A 17,693-nucleotide genomic window follows, 5' to 3' on the forward strand; every position below is an offset into this window, starting at 1 on the left:
ATAAATCCCAGCACTTGGGAGGGTGAGTCTGGTTTGCTGTGAGTTTGAGGCCAGCTTAGCCTATGTAATACGTTTCAGGCAAGTCTGGCTTACTGAGTGAGACCTCTCCAAATAACCAAGCACACACACATCATAAGACTAACAGTATTAATAGTTACCTATCTGTTACTTGCTTCAAACCCTGTCCTAAACTCTTGAGCAACTTTCTTAATCCCCAGGACACCCTCTGAGAGGTACAGAGCTATCACTCCCACTTCACAGGTAACAAAACTTGTAATGGGCTTAAAGTTTTTAACACTAGCAAATCTGGGTTTAAACTCAAGTGGTATGACTCCAAATGTGGCCTATAACCACCTGATACTTACTCATTAGGATTTGTACAAATAGGTGGCTCAAAACAGTATACTAGGTTCTAGAAAGTGCTCTAATGACCCTTGGCATCCCCAAGATCCCTCCAGGGTACCTGTAGGGCAAAACTCTCATTATAACACCGAGATGCCACTTGATTCTTTCACTCTCATTTTCTCTCGAGTGCACAATGGAGCTTATAGAAGTTAAAGATGATGATGCACAGTCAGATTCAAGTGGAAAGAGCAGGGAGCAGAATCCACATGACTCTTATTAAGTCAGATATGAAAGAAATTTATAAAGACATAAAATGACTGAGTGTGGTGGTATACACTCATAACACAAACATTCAGAAGCCTGAGATAGGAAAGCAAGAACCTCAAGGCTAGCCTGGGTTACATAGAAGACCCTATCTTAACAAGAAAGATAGGAGTCTACCCTTGTCACATACATTTTTGAAAATATAGATTTTTTTAAAAATAAAATATGGAATTTGAATTAAAACAGTTGGTTTATTGCACTTTAAAACAAGTATGTTTAAAAATAGTCTAAAGTTTGGGGGCTGGAGAGATGGCTCAGCGGTTAAGAAAACTGGTTGTTTTTCTAGGACCCAGGTTTGTTCTAAACATGCACACGGCAGCTTACAACTGTCTGTAACTCCAGTTCCATGGGATCTGACATCCTTTTCTTGTCTCTGTGGGTACCAGGCACACATATAGTGCACAGACGTACATGCAGGCGAAATACCCATACACTTACAAATAATAAAAAAAAAAAATCTTAAAAACATTCTTAGTTTTAATTTCTAACAGGTTAAATATCAATAATTATAATTCACATGGACAAAAGTCCTTTGAGGGTTCTTAATAATGTTTAAGAGTATGGAGGAGCCCTGGAATGAAAAAGCTTTAAATTGCTCAAATACACTGGATGTAAAGGAGATCCCATTTGGTTTATAGAATAAAATGATTTGTGATTTATCTTAGATAAAGACGAATGTACAAACACCACCAACATGTACACCATCCACACAACAGTCCTCCGACAGGGAAGACATTCTCTCTCCTGCCTCTGGACAGTGAAGGCTGATGAAAGTTTTGGATTGCTCGAGATATGCCTGTGTGTCCATGTGCACATATAGGTGTGCACAATGTGAGTGAACTGCTCTATCTTTGACAACTTAGATTATCCTCTCATATCCATTATACTCTCTGTTTCCTCATAGGTCAAATGTTGATAAAAAAAAAAGACTAAATGAATTTGGCAAAGCTTTGGAACTGGATATGGCATATACTGTGTAGTTCGTTTTCTGTAGCGATTCCTTAGGGGTGGATTTGGGCCGAGATGGTGTTGGAATCTATCAGGAGCCTAGGCTGGCCTGGAACTCACTATGTAGCTCAGCCTGGTCTTGAACTTGTATTTCTGCCTGAGCTTTTCACGTGTTAGGATTGCAGGTACGAAGCACTATTCTTGGCTTGCTGAGCCAATTCTGAAGGTCATGCTTTGAAGAACACATGCACAGAGGGACATAGGTCTACACTCTGGAATAGGAAGCTGGGGCCTCTAGTCATTTATTTAGGCCTCCAGAAAATTCCTCACGTTCTTACTCATGGCAAGATTTGTTAAACTCCTCTTAGGCCATGGGGCTCTAAGTGTGGGGTGGCTACTGGGAAGTTTCTGAGTTCAAGATGTGTCACATCCCATTCCATGTATCCACATGGGGGTTGGCTTAGGCCTGAGGGAGTCTGGAACCCAGTGAGTGCCTTTTGCTTACCTGTGGGGAGAAAGACAGCGTAGCTAAAAGGGGCCACTGGAACCGAACCACATTCACTTGGCTGTGATTGGTGATGGTGAAGCTCACGGTGTAGTTGTTTCCAATGTGGCAGTACCCAAACTGGATGTGGTCCAACAGGGCAGCTAGGGGTCAGAGCAGAAGGCAGTGAGTCCTCTCTGGCCTCTCTTAAGAGCCTGTTTTCTGAGGGAGGCATATCTTGATAGATACTGTATCTCATTCACACACAGTTTTCTCATTTCTCCTTGGATGGTTATATATGAAAAAACCTTGGGTAGAAAGATCTGTCTCCCAGGGCTCAATCAATCAATCAATCGATTGATCCATCCATCTATCTATCCATCCATCCATTCATCCATGCACCCACCCATCCACCCATCACTTCTATCTATCTACCTACCTTGGCCCTTTTATTTGTTCAAGAGAAAATAAACATCCTAATGTCATTTGTTTGGTGAGAAAATACAATGAAATGTTAGATTGCCAGTTAAGATATAGGATTCTCAATTAAATTTGAATTAGAGATAAACAATGAGTAATTCTTTTTGATAAAGATGTCCCATGCAATATTTTGGGGACATACATATGCTAAAAGTTATTGTTTATCTGGAACTCAATTTTCTTTGGAATACCTGTATTTGGGTTTGCTAAACCTGGAGATCCCATAATAGGTATGGAGTCTGATCTCTACACTTGGATTACTGCTAGCTCCTGTTTGACCCCTGACTAGAGAGCCATGCCATTGCATATAGCTTCAGACGGGAGTGAAACACCAATTACAGAAAGAGTGTTGATTTCAGCCCCTGATTATACATTCCAGGACTATCGTTAAGTTCCTGTGGAAGTTTTGAAGCCGAATTTACAATTCACTTTAAAGCAATCAGGCGTAGTGTCAGAGTGCTTAACAAATGCTTTTTGGTAATTAGTGTAACATGAAATGTTTCCTTTGCTGAGTCCAGCCCCTAAGTGGAAGGTTCAGTGCTTTAGACACTGTAGAGAGGCATGTCTTAAGCTTGAACATGCGCACCATCACCCAGGGATTGGGTTCAAATGTGGGCAGGTCTGAAATTCCCATTTCTGACAAGTTCCTGGGAGATGTGATGTTGTAGGCTGCTGGCCTGCTCATCAAGTAGCCTGGCTGTGAGAATGAGGGCACATGCCCATCCCATCTTGAATGAGACAAGCCCACTATTTCACTTAGGAAGCCTAGGACACACATTCCAGATGAAATCCCTTATGCCAACACAAGCCAGCCACAAGCCGGAGACAGGGAAACTGCCAGGAAGCACACATTTGCTGAAGAGCTGAACAGAGACACCAGCATCAAACTATAAGCTCCCTAATAAAGGCGAAGACTTTCTTATTAATCTGCAAGTCTACAGCTCAGTGTAGGGCCTGGTACTTGCACTTGGTGCTAAGTAAGAGTTCACTGCATGAACACACACATAAATGAAGGACAGAAAGAGTGAGTGAGCCCAGCACAACAGAGCTCATACTGATAAAAAGACTTGTTCCTAACTTCTTAGGAGGTTGCACTTGCTTTTTAAACCCCACTCTCACTTAGGATGATGGGAGTCAACAGTTGTCAACATCACTTCGGCTTCTCCCACCTGCCACCAGGTCCTCCATGGATGTTTCCTCAGCAATCTCTATGACCTCAGACATAGTCGAGCCCTCCTGGTTGGTGGAACCTATCAGCCCATGGATGTTGTCCAAGGTGATGTCATCCTCATAGCTCTCTCCCACCAGGTGGATCTTGGTCTCCTCATACTGGTTGTTGATCACGGACAGGTGGATGGAGCCTGTCATCCTCCCAAGCTTCTTGGAGTGGAAAAAGACATCAAATTCAGCTGTGTCTCCAGGAGAAACAACCAGGGAGGCTGTGTGGGCCTTTTTGACTGTAAATCGAAGACAAGAGGTTACAATTCAGAATCAGTTTAGGAGAATACATCTCCAGGAAGACCAGGGCCGGAAAAAAAAAAAGCAGCCCCTTTGAGGGAATGAGCTTAGGCCACTGGGCTTCCGGTGATGTGACTGAGCACCAGCTGTGGCTTGGTCCTGAGACGTCCAGGGCAAACCAGCTTCTGAGGACCATCGCCCTGCCGAGGCACCTGCTCGCCACTTACCTTTTTCATTTGGTTTGTTTTCCTCCATGATGTAGATGTAGGAGGTGGTGGGTCTCCCTTTCAGAGAGAAGACTCCCAGTTGGTCCCGCAGGTCCACATGCAACTGGCAGGAGGAAAGTCAGGTTGAGGAGTTGAGCTTACAGGCTGCTTGGGAATTTGGAGTCTGGGCTGTGACATTGTGCTGTATTTGGGGGCAAGAATCTCCAAAGCCATTATGTGGAGTATTCACTTTTTATTTTCTCTCTCTCTCTTTTTTTTTTTTCATGAATATGTGTGAATGGTATGTGTGTGCGGCTGCACATGTGTGTGTGCAGGTATGCATGTGTGTGGAGGCCTAAAGTTGACAGTGTGCCTTCCTCAATTGCTTTCCTCTTTATATATAAGCAGGGTTTCTTGCTGAACCTGGAGCTCACTGAGTCAGGCTAGTCTAGCCAATCAGTTTGCCCCAGGGATCTTCAGTCTCTGCCTCTTGAGCGTTGCAATTACAGGTGACTGCCACTCCCTGTCCTGCCTTTATGTGGGTTCTGGGGATATGTACTCTGTTTCTTATACTGGTGCGTTAAAAGCCTTACCTGTTGAACCACATCCCTAGCTCTAGGAATCATGGTTTTGAGAGTCTTAAGAGAAATATGTAATAAACATTAGACCTGGATAGGAAAAATGGGTATTCAGTCAGGCCATCCCTTAGTATCTGAGTAGGAACTGGAGATCATAGTAGACCCAGAGATCACAGGCAACCTTCCAGACTACACAGTTAGTGGCAAGTGGTTGCCAATGCTTCTGTTACACAGAGAGGCAGCTGAAGAGTATATTCCAATAATGAAATGGACACCAATACCCATAATTCTATGAAGGAGTGCATAAATGCGATTTCCTAGAAGCTAGCATCTCCTAGGTACCATGCATTTGCTAGAGTCATGGTAAACATCCTAGCAAGAGGAGAGGGAAAACAAGGTAGACCTCTGACCAACTTAAGTGGTTTCGGGTCCATTGGAAAGCAGGCGGGGCTAAAGCCAGACATTTGATTCTAGGTGTGAGAAATCTGACTTTTTTAGAAGGTAGCAATGCTGATTATAAAATAAAATAAAGTGACCCAAAGAAGAAAGAAACAGAGTCACTGCACTGAAACAAGAGATTACATATTTAGAAATAACTCTAATAAGGAACTAAATGGAGGGGCACTGAGTGGCTCAGTGGGTAAAAGATGCTTGCCGTGAAGTCTAACAACCTGAGTTCAATCCCAGGGACCCACAGCGTGGAAGGAGAGGAGTGACTCCTGTGGTTATCCTCTGGTCTGCACATTCTCATGTATGCACATGCACACAAGATAATAAACAAATGTCAAAAAGAGAAACTATATGGAGGAGCTTATATTTTAGAAATATGGAGAAAAAAGTCTAATGAATGGACAGGAATCCTAAATGTTGCCCCTGGTGGATAGTTACTCTGAAACCAGGAATTCTCCCAGATAATCTATAAGCTTTCATTTTGATTCCAATGAGATTACAACTTTTTTGGATGTATTTTATTATATGTATGTGGGTGTTTGGCCTGCATGTATGTCTGCACACCACATGTGTGCTTGGTGCCTGTGGAGTTCAGAAGAGGGTGTTGGATCCCTTGGAACTGGAGTTACAGATGGCTGTGAGCCTCCATGTGGGTGCTGGGAATCAAACCTGGCTCCTCTGTCATAGCAACCAGTGCTCTTAACCAGTGAGCCAATCACTGCACTCCTTCCAATGAGGTCGTTTTAAAGGCACATTGCAGAAGGAGTCTTAAGTTCATATATGGGCTGAATATACAAAAATTCTTAAGAAAAAAATTAGTGGGTGCAGGACCTCACTGAACTAGACTGTAGAACAACACTATTTTTCCAACCTATGGGTCGTGGTCCCTTTGGGGGTCGAACAGCCCTTTCTCAGGGGTTGCCTAAGACTACCAGAAAACATAGACATTTACATTACAATTCATAACAGCAGTAAAATTACAGTCATGAAGTAGCAATGAAAATAACTGTATGGTTGGACTGTATTAAACAACACAAGGACTGTATTAAAGGGTCACAGCACTAGGAAGGCTGAGAACCACTGGGCTAGGGCATTTATAAAGTCACCACAATGAAAACCATGTAGGCTAGTGCCACCATAATGTTCTTTCTCACCATGGGCCTAGAATCAACAGAACCAAGGACTGTGGCCTGAGACTTCAGAAACCGTGAGGCAAAATAAAGCAACATGATCTGGCTAACATGTCACCCCATGTGCCACCCTCAGCTGTTACCTGGGCAGGGATGGTGCCGTTGTTCTTAAGGATGAGAGGCAGTTTCTCTGAATGACCGAGCAGAAGCCTCTTGAACAGGAGCAAGGGGTTTCCATGTTGGTTATATAGAGTTGGTCGAACGACAGTCACACGAGGGAGGGTCCCCTCACCAACAATATCAAACACAAGACCTCGGCTCCGGGCCAGGTTGCTGCAGGGGACAGGAAGAGCAAGGTGGCTGAGATCAACCTGGCAGGAACACTTTCCTATGCAGCCTGTGGGCTGCCATACTGCCACAGGAGAGGGGGCTAGCTGGTACCTGGGCAAGCCATCCAAAGTAGCCTCGAAGATGCACTGGTAGGTCTGCATGGCCTGCGGTGTGAACAGCACCGTGGTAAAGGCGTGTGAGCGACTCCCAATACACATCTTGTTGGGTTCCACATCAAAGATGTCATTGATGCGGGCGGCTGCCTGTGAAGGGGAGCACAGCCAGGTGGGGTTAGCTGCTTTGCATTTCCAGTGGGGCGTACTGCTGATCTCTCTGCCCTGCTGTGAGCTCTCCCTCCTCCAAGGCTGTGCTAGATAAGCTCAATTACCTTCAGAGTCATGGGCCCTGGATAGAGTGGCCCAGGGTCTGGGGACTTACCCCTCAGCAACATCGGACTGCATGTGGCTAGAATATGAACTCTGAGTCAAATAGACAAACCAAGCCAGTCAGCCAAATGTTCTCGCTGCCACCCTATGTTGCCCCTAACTAACTAAATTAATATAGTTAATGTGGCGCTGAGCTGGAAGCTGGCTGAAGGCGCTGGCATTTTGATGCATTTTGATCTGGGCCTGAGGTCTCCGATTCACTTCTGTGACCCCTGTGTCATTTGAGCTAATGAGTTTCTGTTCCTTGTAGCTTCAATTGCCATGACTCAGAATACCCTTTAACATTAAATAACATTTAACATTCAACCTGTTGCTATCCAGGGGGTGGTTTTGAACTGGACAGACTCCCAGCGTGACTTTGAAAGGACTTTTTCATTCTTATGAGCACCGGGCAGAACACAATGCAGGCTACTCCCACTTGCTCTTTAGACAAAGAGTGGTTAAGGTTTCCCTGCTTTTTCCAAGGGATTCCCTTCAAGTCTCAAACTGGAGAGGAGGAGATCCCCCCAAGTTTGCTGTCACAAAGCTTTTCTCTTCAGAAGCCAGGCTTCCCTACTTTTTGTACTTTTAGTACAGAATGAGGAGTAAGCAACCTCTCAGGGCTCTACAGTATGATTAGAGAACCATGACTGAGTGTCACCAGTGCCCAAAGGGAGTCATGAGGGATTTGACGGTCTCCTGATTATCTCGGACGACAGTCTTTCAGGAATACACACAGCTTTAGGCTGAGGCCAACCTTGGGGACCTCCTCCACCCCCATCAGCCATGAACAATGTGAGGTCTAGGGCACGAGAGCCGCACAGGCCAGATTGCACACTGTTCCTATGACGCTAAGTAGTATTTGAAGCATATACTGGAAATTTGGGGGTAACAGCAACCTGTGGATTCAGTCCTTCCTTGTGTTATCTTTGAAATTTTTCTTTTACTATGAAGAAATGGCTTTGGTATAATCTGTCCCAGAGAGAGGGGGGCAGTTTTAAGCTTAGTAGACCTCTGAAGTGGGCACTCATTATTGAATATGAAAAAAGCTTGGCTTTAATCCTAGCTGCATATTCCCAGGATATGGGATAGAGGAAGAATTGAGCTTTTTTTGAATCTTGGTTAGTTCCCCTACCTGTAAAAAAGAGATGCGAACATGAAACAAAGCATTAACTAGACAATCGTTTAGCATAATGCCTGTCACACAGGAGGACCCTGATACACATTCTCTATTCCACCTTACACCTGTAGTCTGATACCTTCCAAATCTCCCTGACCAGGAGAACGGGAGATTGGAGGTTAACCTGCCTGAACTTGGTGGCCATCTTTGTTTTCTCTGCCAGTGCTTGTATATATCAACAGTGAGTTGAGCTGGACAGACAAATGAGGTGCCCAGTAGTATGAACCAATTTAGTACAAAGGTATGCACAGGACACACACATACAGATATAGTCCTTGGCCTATGGGAAGTGGCCTTGTGACCTCCCAGAACTTCTAACAGGACCTGAGCACCTCATGGTTCCCACCTAGGTGCAGGGCCTCCAGAGCAGGGCCTTCCCAGGGTTCCTTTCCTGGCTTTGTACCAACTAAAGAGGGCCAGGGTCACCAGGAGCCTCCTACCTTGTTGGAGATAGGCTTGACTACAATGTTGATATCACAGGCGATCTTTCCCACATTGCTGATCTTGAACCGAGCCTTGGCCTGATGACCCACCAGCACATTGCAGAAGATGAACTTATTTTCATCCTCCACGAACAGCCCTCCACTCTGTATGGTCTGTAGGATGTGGTACAGGTTGGGGCTGGTACAGATCTGGTGTTCCTCAAATATTGAGACGTTGTTGTCAGTCACAAAGGCTAGGGAATGGAGGAAAGAATGTGAGACTGCCTGGCTGCCAGAATCCTGGCTTTCTGCCATGCTATTTGGATTAAAAACTTTAAAATATTACATTTACTTACTCTCTCCCTCCCTCCCTCTCTCTCTCTCTCTCTCTCTCTCTCTCTCTCTCTCTCTCTCTCTGTATGAATATGAGTGAATGTATATTCTTTGTGGAGTTCACAGGACAACTTGTAGGAGTCTATTCTTTTCTACTATGTGGATTCTGTGGATTGTACTGAGTGTGTTAAGGTTGGTGGCAAGCACCCTTACCTTCTGAGTGAACCATCTTGCTAGTCCAGGATATTTGGATTTTGACAAAGGAGAACCACAAGCTGGGGATACAACTTAATGACGGAGTACCTGCCTAGCATACAGAAGGCCTGGGGTTCTATCCCTTGCATTGCAAATACAAACAATGATAATAAAAAGTGAGAGTCATGGAGGACAGATTGGGCATCCACACACTGGGATGTCAGTGATGGGACAAAGTCTATCGGCTTCCTCTTTTGTCCATTCTGATCGATACATCTCAATTAGCCCTTTCCTTCTATTGGCAAGGAATGGTGAGAACCAAGGTCCTGGGTAGACTTAAGAGGGAGGAGGGAGTTGGCTTATTTTGGTTTGAGGCTCTAGGGGGCTTAGAGCCAAAGCTTTACCTGAGCCCTTGCTGGGTTAAACGATCAGCACACTCAGTTACTGGGCATTGCTCTCTGAATATGTCCACAAGAAATGGCCTGAGATCTGCCCCTCAGTCCTGGGCCACATCCCATGCCAGCTCATTTCTCAGAGAGCACTACTCATCTGGGAATCCAGGAACAGACCGAGAAAGGCTAAGGATCTGGAGAAGGAGAGTCTCTTCTATACATGCTAAGGCTTTAACAACAAATATGGCCAAAGACCCCGGAAGAGGTTCTAAGTTTTCAGAGGAAGCAGCCCAGCCTTGACTGCTGGACATCTCTAGAGGGATTTTCCTGGAGAGGGAGGGCTGGCAAAAGTGCCAGTCTTTTAGGAGTGTTGTCCAATCCAAGTTGCCTACCTGGCAGACATGCTTCGGCAAGGAGAGTGTAAGGAATGCCAGCAGGATTTTCTCTAGTGTCTCGGTCAGAGATATCAATGGCCAGAAACTCTTCACACCTCCCCACAGGGTCGGCCACACACTCCACAGTGATGACCTGCTGTCCTCCAGAAGGGATAGAGCCAAATCCTGGGTATACAGTGAACATGCCATGGGAGAAGCGGGCCTGCAGGACAAAGGCAGGAAGGGCAGGGCGGAAGGAAGCAGACTGGGTAACTGAGGCTGAGACTTTCCGAAAGAGCCGAGATAAGGAAATGGGGAAACAGTGGGGTCTCTCTTTGCCTGGAGAGGCAGAGGCCCTGGGTGTTCATGATGTTCCTTCTCTGTGTATTCCTTCTGATCAGTCATGACAGAACCAAGGGCTCAAGGAAACAGATCATGTCTGCATTATACAATACTTATCTGCATGGGGGAAAATCTCAAAGCAGCAGCGGTTGGGTGGGGTGCAGAATGGAATAGCAGTTGAGATGATGGTTTTTTTTTTTGGTTTTTCGAGACAGGGTTTCTCTGTGTAGCTTTGCGCCTTTCCTGGATCTCGCTTTGTAGACCAGGCTGGCCTTGAACTCACAAAGATCCGCCTGCCTCTGCCTCCTGAGTGCTGGGATTAAAGGCGTGTGCCACCACCGCCCGGTGAGATGATGGGTTTTGAATGAGACACTGTGGGTTTGAAAGAGAACAGCCTCCATAGGCCCATATATTTGAGTGAATGCTTGGTCCCCAGCTGGTAGAACAGTTTGGGAGGGTGTGGACTTGTTGGAGGAGGTGTGTCACTGAGGGTGGGCTTTATGGTTTCAAAAGCCCCTACCAGGCCCAGTCTCACTCTTTGCCTCTGGCCTTCGGATCAGGATGTAAGCTCTCAGCTCCTGCTCCAGTGCCATGACTGCCTGTCTGCCACCATGCTTCCTGCCATGATGATCATGGACTCACCCTCTCAAACTGTAAGCAACTCTCCAAATAATGTTTTCTTTTATAAGCTGCCTTGGTCATGGTGTCTTTTCATAGCAACAGAACAGCAACTATAACAATCTGGGGTTTGAACTCAATCCCCAATATGTATTGTTTGACCTTGGAAAAAATTACTTCTCTAAGTGTCAGTTTGTGTATCTATAAATGTCCTTTGCACAATGGATCACTGGAGGGTTAAATGAGAGGACACCCATGAGTACATACTATAGCACATAGTGAAGAATTAGTGCTAAAAAGAATGTCATTATAGAGAAGGCCTCTCATGTCCTTGCAGACCCCAGCCCCCCTCCCACTTGTAGTTCTCAAGATATCTGTAGCATATACTTGAAATACAATGTCCCACGAGAGAAAGATTGTCTTGGGTAGCCCAATCTCTGTCCTCACATTTCTAGACGTTCTGTAGTGTTTTAGCTCAGAGACCCAAATATCTTCAGGGGTCTGAAACCCGGAGCAGAGTGAGTTTGGGGACTGCAGTGTGAGGTGGCCATGTGCATACAAGACTCCACTACCTTGGGCAACTTCTTGGATCCTAGAGGATAAGGCCCAGATATGTTAGCTGTTGCTTCTTTGCTATATGAGTGATGCTTTGTATGACTTGGGCTGTGAGTGTCCTGTCTCACCGGACCCATACTCTGGCAGCTGGATCTCCTGCTAGATCGTGGAACCTCAGCAGGAGCTGGTGAAGGTGTTAGGATATCCCTACCAGGTGTGATGCCAGTGCATGATGTTGGGAGGTGCTTGTAATCCTACCCTGGGGCTGACAATCAATGCACAGTACTCCCCATCACAGGGAATGACTGCAGAGCAGTCTACCCCACAGATAGCAAGCACTCCTGGTTCTTAGCTTGTCTCTACTCTTGTTCAGTTTCACAAAGCTGCCCGAGAGCAGGTGATCTGACTTCCGATGTCTTGTTCAATGCCCCTGTTATGCATACTTGGAGTCCATAGGATCTGGGTAGTGGTGTGGGACAAGTTTCATCAACTGCCATTTTTCCCATTGGAGATGTACTTTTCTCACTTAACCCCACTCTCCCCGTCTCCAGTTAAATGTTTTCTTTTATAAGGGTTGCTGTGGTCATGGTGGCTCATCACATCAATAAAACCCTAACTCTAACTCCAGGGATCTGACACCCTCTTCTGGCTTCATCAGCACCTGCACTCATGTGCACAAAATTCACACACATACACAAAATTTAGGGAACTGTTATATTAGAGAAGTGTTTGGTGGCGAGAACTCACTGGAAGGTGTCCTTGCTGTCTTTCTGTGAGAAAGGAGGGGCACTCACCTGGTTTGCTATGTTCACGTCTTTCTGGACTATGTCCGAGAACTTGGTTGCTTTAGTAGCTCCAGGCTTGAAGAAGCTCTCGCTCTCTCGGGTTCTTGCGTGCCTTCCGTGGCTGGCTCTGATCAGAGAAGCAAGGGCACAGCCTCAGGTTTTGCTGGGGATAGGAGACACTACCTGCCTGTTTGAGGTCCCTTCTGGGATCTGGGGGGTAGGAGAGGGCTTTCCTTTGTCCAGGAAGGTATTGGAGTGGCACTGTAACCTTGTACTCACTGACCAAATTGAACAATTATAAGGAAGTGACATGGGTGATTATACTCGTGGAATACAAATCATAAGGATTTTGAAAATTACTTCAAGCAAAGTTCGTGTGTTAAGGCTTGATCCCCAGGATAATGATATTAGGAGGTCCTTAACTCACTGGTAGTCCCTCGAGGGGGATTAGAGGACCCTAGCCCCTTCTTCTCCCTCTCTCTTTTACTTCCTGGTCTGAGGGGAAGAGTTTTTCTCCGCTGTGTGTACTAGCCATGAAGTCCTGCCTTGCTTCACACCCAACTGACCACGGTCTGCATGTCTAAAGCCAGGAGCACGCACGACCTTTCCTCTTTGTAAATTTACTGTCTGAGTTCTTTCGCTACAGTGACGGAATGCTGGCTAGTGTCAAAAACAACCACAGCAAAACATACAGGAATAAGCAGGCGAATACATGCCAGGCCTGGGCCAGGCCCGCTCGTTCCAGACACCCGGGGGAAGCTGAAGCAGGGGGTTTGCACATTGGAAGCTTGCTTGGGCTACAAGCAAGTTCTAGGTCAACGTGGACAACTTAGTAAGACCCTGTCTTAAAACAACAACAACAACAACAACAACAACAACAACAACAACAGGGTGGGCTATTGATGGAGCTCACGCAGGGCCTGCCCAGTGCACTTCAGGTCCTGGGCTCATCCCTCAGCACCATGAACAGGACATGAGATTTTAAGGGCTTGATTTCACTGGGAAGCACTGTTTTGGAAATTAGTCAGATATATAAAACCTTACCTGATATCATTTTCTACACGAAATGATGAATTTTGTCTCCATTTTTTCATGTTTATAGCTGTGATGTGTATAAAGGCTAGTATAAATAATAGTTTGATACAGGTTTTGGCAACTTGACTTCGCTTGAAACAAATGTACCCAGTTGTTAGTTTGTCCAGAGACCGCTGCACCTAGAGTGTGCAACTATATTTGAGATGAATCTTAAATATTTTGAAAATCTTATTCATTCACTTGTTTGATGACAGGAACACATCTGCTTGTGTGTTTTGAATTCATGCAAGCTAAAGTGAAAAAATTAAATACTAAATAAATTAATTAAAACTATTTGTTTAAGAATTATGTGCACAAGTGTTTTTTTCTTGCATGTATGTGTGTGTACCATGTGTATGCCTGGTAGCCATGGAGGCCAGAAGGGATTTTGCATCTGGAACTGGAGTTACATACAGTTGTGAGCCACTGTGTCGGTGCTGGGAACTGAACTCAGGACCTCTGCAAGAACAGCAAATGCTCTTAACTACTGAGCCATTTTTCCAACCCCCAAATAAAAATAACTTAAATCAAAATATAAATTATAATCACTAGAAGCACTACTAAATCACTACAAAAGAAATTGTGAGGAGGTTGAAACTAAAATTGGAAGAAATAAATTTTAGGCAATTTAATCCCAAATTTCTTAATATGTTCAAACTTTGCCAGTATAGAAAAATTGGAGTTGAAGAAAATACAAAACTATCAAAAGCAGCAGGAGGAGTAGGTCTGTTTGTGAAACATCAGAAAGGAAAAAAGCAAGACTTGGGAACTGGTCAGAGCCCCCTTTCAAATTTGCTTCTAAGCAAAACAACAAAACAGTTGGAGCCAAGAGCACCCAAAAGAGCTGTGGTCTTTTTGGTCTCCTAGTGAGAGACACATGTGGAAGAAGAGAGTGTTGCCACTGGAACTACTGAGGCAGCTGTGGCGACCAGGGGTCTTCACAGGGCAAAGGTAGGGGTGGTGCTTGCTGGGTGAAGGCACCATTCTGATTTCTCTCACTTGCATTTCCAGGGCACCCTTCGACACTCCCCCACAGTGAAGGCATAGTTAAGCCTTCTTTTGATTTAATTTTTTTTCTGTCTCTAATCATCCCTCAATATCCTGTAGGATGACAGAGAGGGCAATGGCTTACCAGTCTTTTAGCATACAGAAACACCAGGACAGCACATAAAATCCAGTATCTTTCCACGGAAGACTTTGCTCCTCCTTTTCTACTTCCTCACTTTCTCCTTCTTCTCTCACCATCCATCCATCCATCCATCCATCCATCCATCCATCCATCCATCCATCTATCCATCCATGAGAAAGAGTCTCAAGTAGCCCAGGCTGGCCTAGAACTTGCTAGGAAGGCAAGGATGACATAGAACTGTGTGCCCTTCTGCCTCCACTTTCTGAGTCCTGGGGCAGAGGTATGCACCATCACATCCATCCAGAAGACTTTACATTTGCTCAGCTAAAACTTATCCTTTGTTTGATGGCAGCTAGAAAATGCATGAAATCTGATCAGAAGATGTGGTTCAGAACCAACCCCTACTGGTGATTTCCTGCATAATCTTTCATGAGACAGTTCTAAACCTGAGCGTCTTCATTCATGCAAGGAGATGGGTGAATTTAGTTAGGTAAAATATGTCACAGCTCTTGGAAGGGTACAAAGCACCAAGCCAATAACTTCTTACGCCTTCTTTTGATGAATCGGACTCTCCCCTGTCAGCCTATAGAGGGCATATCTGAAGTCGATTATGCCTTGGTTTTCTATGGTGAAGGTGGTGGTTTTCCTGGTACCACAGATCAAAGCCCCAAAGTTGATGACAGAGGAGGGGTTGATGATGAATTTGGAGTACACTGCGTTCACAGAAAACTTAATTGGGATGCTGGCAATGATTTCACTTTCTGGGAGATTGGGCTCAATAATCTAGAGAAGGAAGAAGGTTAGGGAAGATGTTAGCCAGTGATACAGCAATAGAATTCCCATTCCCAAAGTGTCTTCTTGCTTGCTTTCATGACTGATACCCTCCCTGAGGCGTGTCTGACCTTTGGTCCGTAGGCCACACACAGCCAAGGAGAGTTATGAATTTGCCCTAACATAAAATTATAAGCTTACTTAGAACATCATGAAATTAAAAAAAAACTTTTAAATTTATTTTTTTGAGAATGTCTTACATGCCTACAATTTATTTCAACCACACTCATCTACCATTTCCCCCTCCAACTCCTCCCAGATCCCGACTCCCACATCCACTTCCCAACTTCATGTTCTCTGTCTTAAACAACCCTTTGATTCAGCCAGTGCTATCCACAAAGACATGGGTGCGGGGCTCTCCATTGGAGAATGGTCAACCTACCAGACATCAAACCTTAAAGAGAACTGACTTTCCCTCCCCTGGCGGCCATCAACTGTCAATAGGTCCTCAGTTAGGGGTGGGGGCTTGTGTGGCCTCCCGTATGGATATAATATGTAAAATACACATTTTAAATATAATATATTACTAATGTAATATTGATAAATGTATTTGAATATATCATCTATATTTCTGGTGACTTTTCACACCTGTCCTGACTTACCCAGCCCCGTTAGTTGGGACTGAACTCTGGTGTAGCTTCTTTGGCTGCCACCCCAGCGACCCCCCCCTTCCCCTCTTCTCATCAGAATGCCTACAGCCTGGACAGCAAGCCCGTTCCTCTGGGCTCTCACCTGGCAGCGCAGAACAGGCTGGCATTCAATCTTAACTTCCTTTTTTGCACGGAAGTACACCTGGATGTTCGTGGGCTTATCTGCTGCGGTCAGTGAACCCCTTTTGGGTTGGACTGAGATCATGGAGTTTAAATTTGTTGGCAAAATCCCTAAGGAGTCCACAGAGAAGCTGGAAGACAAGAGCAAAGAATCGGTTTAAACCATTATCCAGGGAACCCATGATGCCAGAGAGGGCAGTGTGAACTGTTGAGGGTCTGCCTGTCTCTAGCCCATGTAGTTATCTTACCAAGCAAAATCCACTATGCAAGTGTATGTTCTTGTATGTGTGGGCACATACATATGTGTATAGGTATGGAGGGCAAACACCAGGGGGGTCATTCCTGAGCTGTTATCCACTTTTTTTTTTTTTTTAAAAAGACAGGTGGATGACTTTGAACTTGTGGTCCTTCTGCCTCTACCTGTTGAGGTATGTGCTACTACACTCTGTTTACATGGTGCTGGAGATCAAACTTAAGGCCGTGTGCATGCTAGACAAGCACTTTACCAAGTGAACTATACTCCTAGCTCCTGGTTTTTTATTTGTTTGTGTACATGTTTGTTTGTGGTACATGTGCATGCAGATGTGTGTGTGTGTGTGTGTGTGTGTGTGTGTGTGTGTGTGTGTGTGTGTGTATGCTGTGTGTGTGGAGGCTAGAGGTCAATGTTAGGTGTGGTCCTTGATTGCTCCCCCCCTTATAAGACAAGGCCTCTTAGTGAACTCACCAAGTTAGCTAGACTGGGGGGGCCAGAGAGCTCTGAGAGCTCCCTCCTATGCTAGTGTTACAGACGCCTGGATTTTTCTGTGGGTGTTGGGATTGAACTCAGGTCCTCACAGGAGCACGGCAGGTACTTTACTCAGAGTCAGCTTCTGGTCTCTCTCTCTCTCTCTCTCTCTCTCTTTTAAAAATTTATTTACTTTTATGTTCATTGATTTTTTTTTTTTTTTTGCCTGCATGTATATTTCTGCGAGGGTACCAGATTCTCTGGAACCAGAGTTACAGACGGTTGTGAGCTGCCATGTGGGTGCTGGGAACTGAACCTGGGTCCTCTAGAAGAGAAGCCAGTGCCCTTAACTGCTGAGCCACCTTTCCAGTCGCACTTCTAGTTTCTTTATACAAAATTCCCAGACACACCCTTCTTGTCATGAGTGGATGTGGATGGTTGCCACATGCCCCATGGGATTCAGATTACCTGAAAATGATCTCATATTTTCCACGGTTCTTCAGTTGAAGGGGCTGCTTGGCCTCCTCCATGACCCTCATAGTCCCAAAATCCAGACCTCCTTCAGCTCCTGCAGAAGCCAGGACATGGGGGAGGGGTGAGTGGACAAGGGAGCCAGAGCAGGGCCTTCCCACTCAAGTTTACATGGCAAATCATCCCCGGCGATGATTATAGAGAGCCTCTCTTCTGAGAACTCTGTGGCTGGAGACACGCTTTGTGACACTAAGCCTCTTAGTGCATCCACACGCCTCCCTTGTGATTCCATTCAGAGGGGTCACTGGCCTTGCATGACTACTGTTAGCTAAACTATCTA

At 45.3% G+C, this 17,693-nt stretch overlaps 1 protein-coding gene across 6 annotated transcripts in view; it reads right to left on the reverse strand.

The window, feature by feature from the left end:
• Hydin (HYDIN axonemal central pair apparatus protein) overlaps positions 1–17,693 on the reverse strand; it is a 365,841-nt gene that overhangs the window by 42,850 nt on the left and 305,298 nt on the right. For all 6 annotated transcript variants that reach the window (XR_008215695.1, XM_052727909.1, XM_052727907.1 and 3 more), the window contains 11 exons: positions 17,351–17,450; positions 16,121–16,289; positions 15,105–15,340; positions 12,364–12,481; positions 10,073–10,277; positions 8,779–9,014; positions 6,845–6,996; positions 6,547–6,736; positions 4,267–4,369; positions 3,751–4,038; positions 2,123–2,265 (listed from right to left, as the gene is read on the reverse strand). Coding sequence is in view for 5 of the 6 variants with exons in the window: in XM_052727909.1 (XP_052583869.1) it covers positions 2,123–2,265; positions 3,751–4,038; positions 4,267–4,369; positions 6,547–6,736; positions 6,845–6,996; positions 8,779–9,014; positions 10,073–10,277; positions 12,364–12,481; positions 15,105–15,340; positions 16,121–16,289; positions 17,351–17,450 (1,940 nt within the window). In the remaining variant the exon portion in view is untranslated. The remainder of the gene's footprint in view (positions 1–2,122; positions 2,266–3,750; positions 4,039–4,266; positions 4,370–6,546; positions 6,737–6,844; positions 6,997–8,778; positions 9,015–10,072; positions 10,278–12,363; positions 12,482–15,104; positions 15,341–16,120; positions 16,290–17,350; positions 17,451–17,693) is intronic.

This window comes from Peromyscus californicus, unplaced genomic scaffold (genome assembly GCF_007827085.1).
Source record: "Peromyscus californicus insignis strain IS unplaced genomic scaffold, ASM782708v3 Scaffold_8__1_contigs__length_139910024, whole genome shotgun sequence".
Taxonomy (NCBI): Eukaryota; Metazoa; Chordata; class Mammalia; order Rodentia; family Cricetidae; genus Peromyscus; species Peromyscus californicus.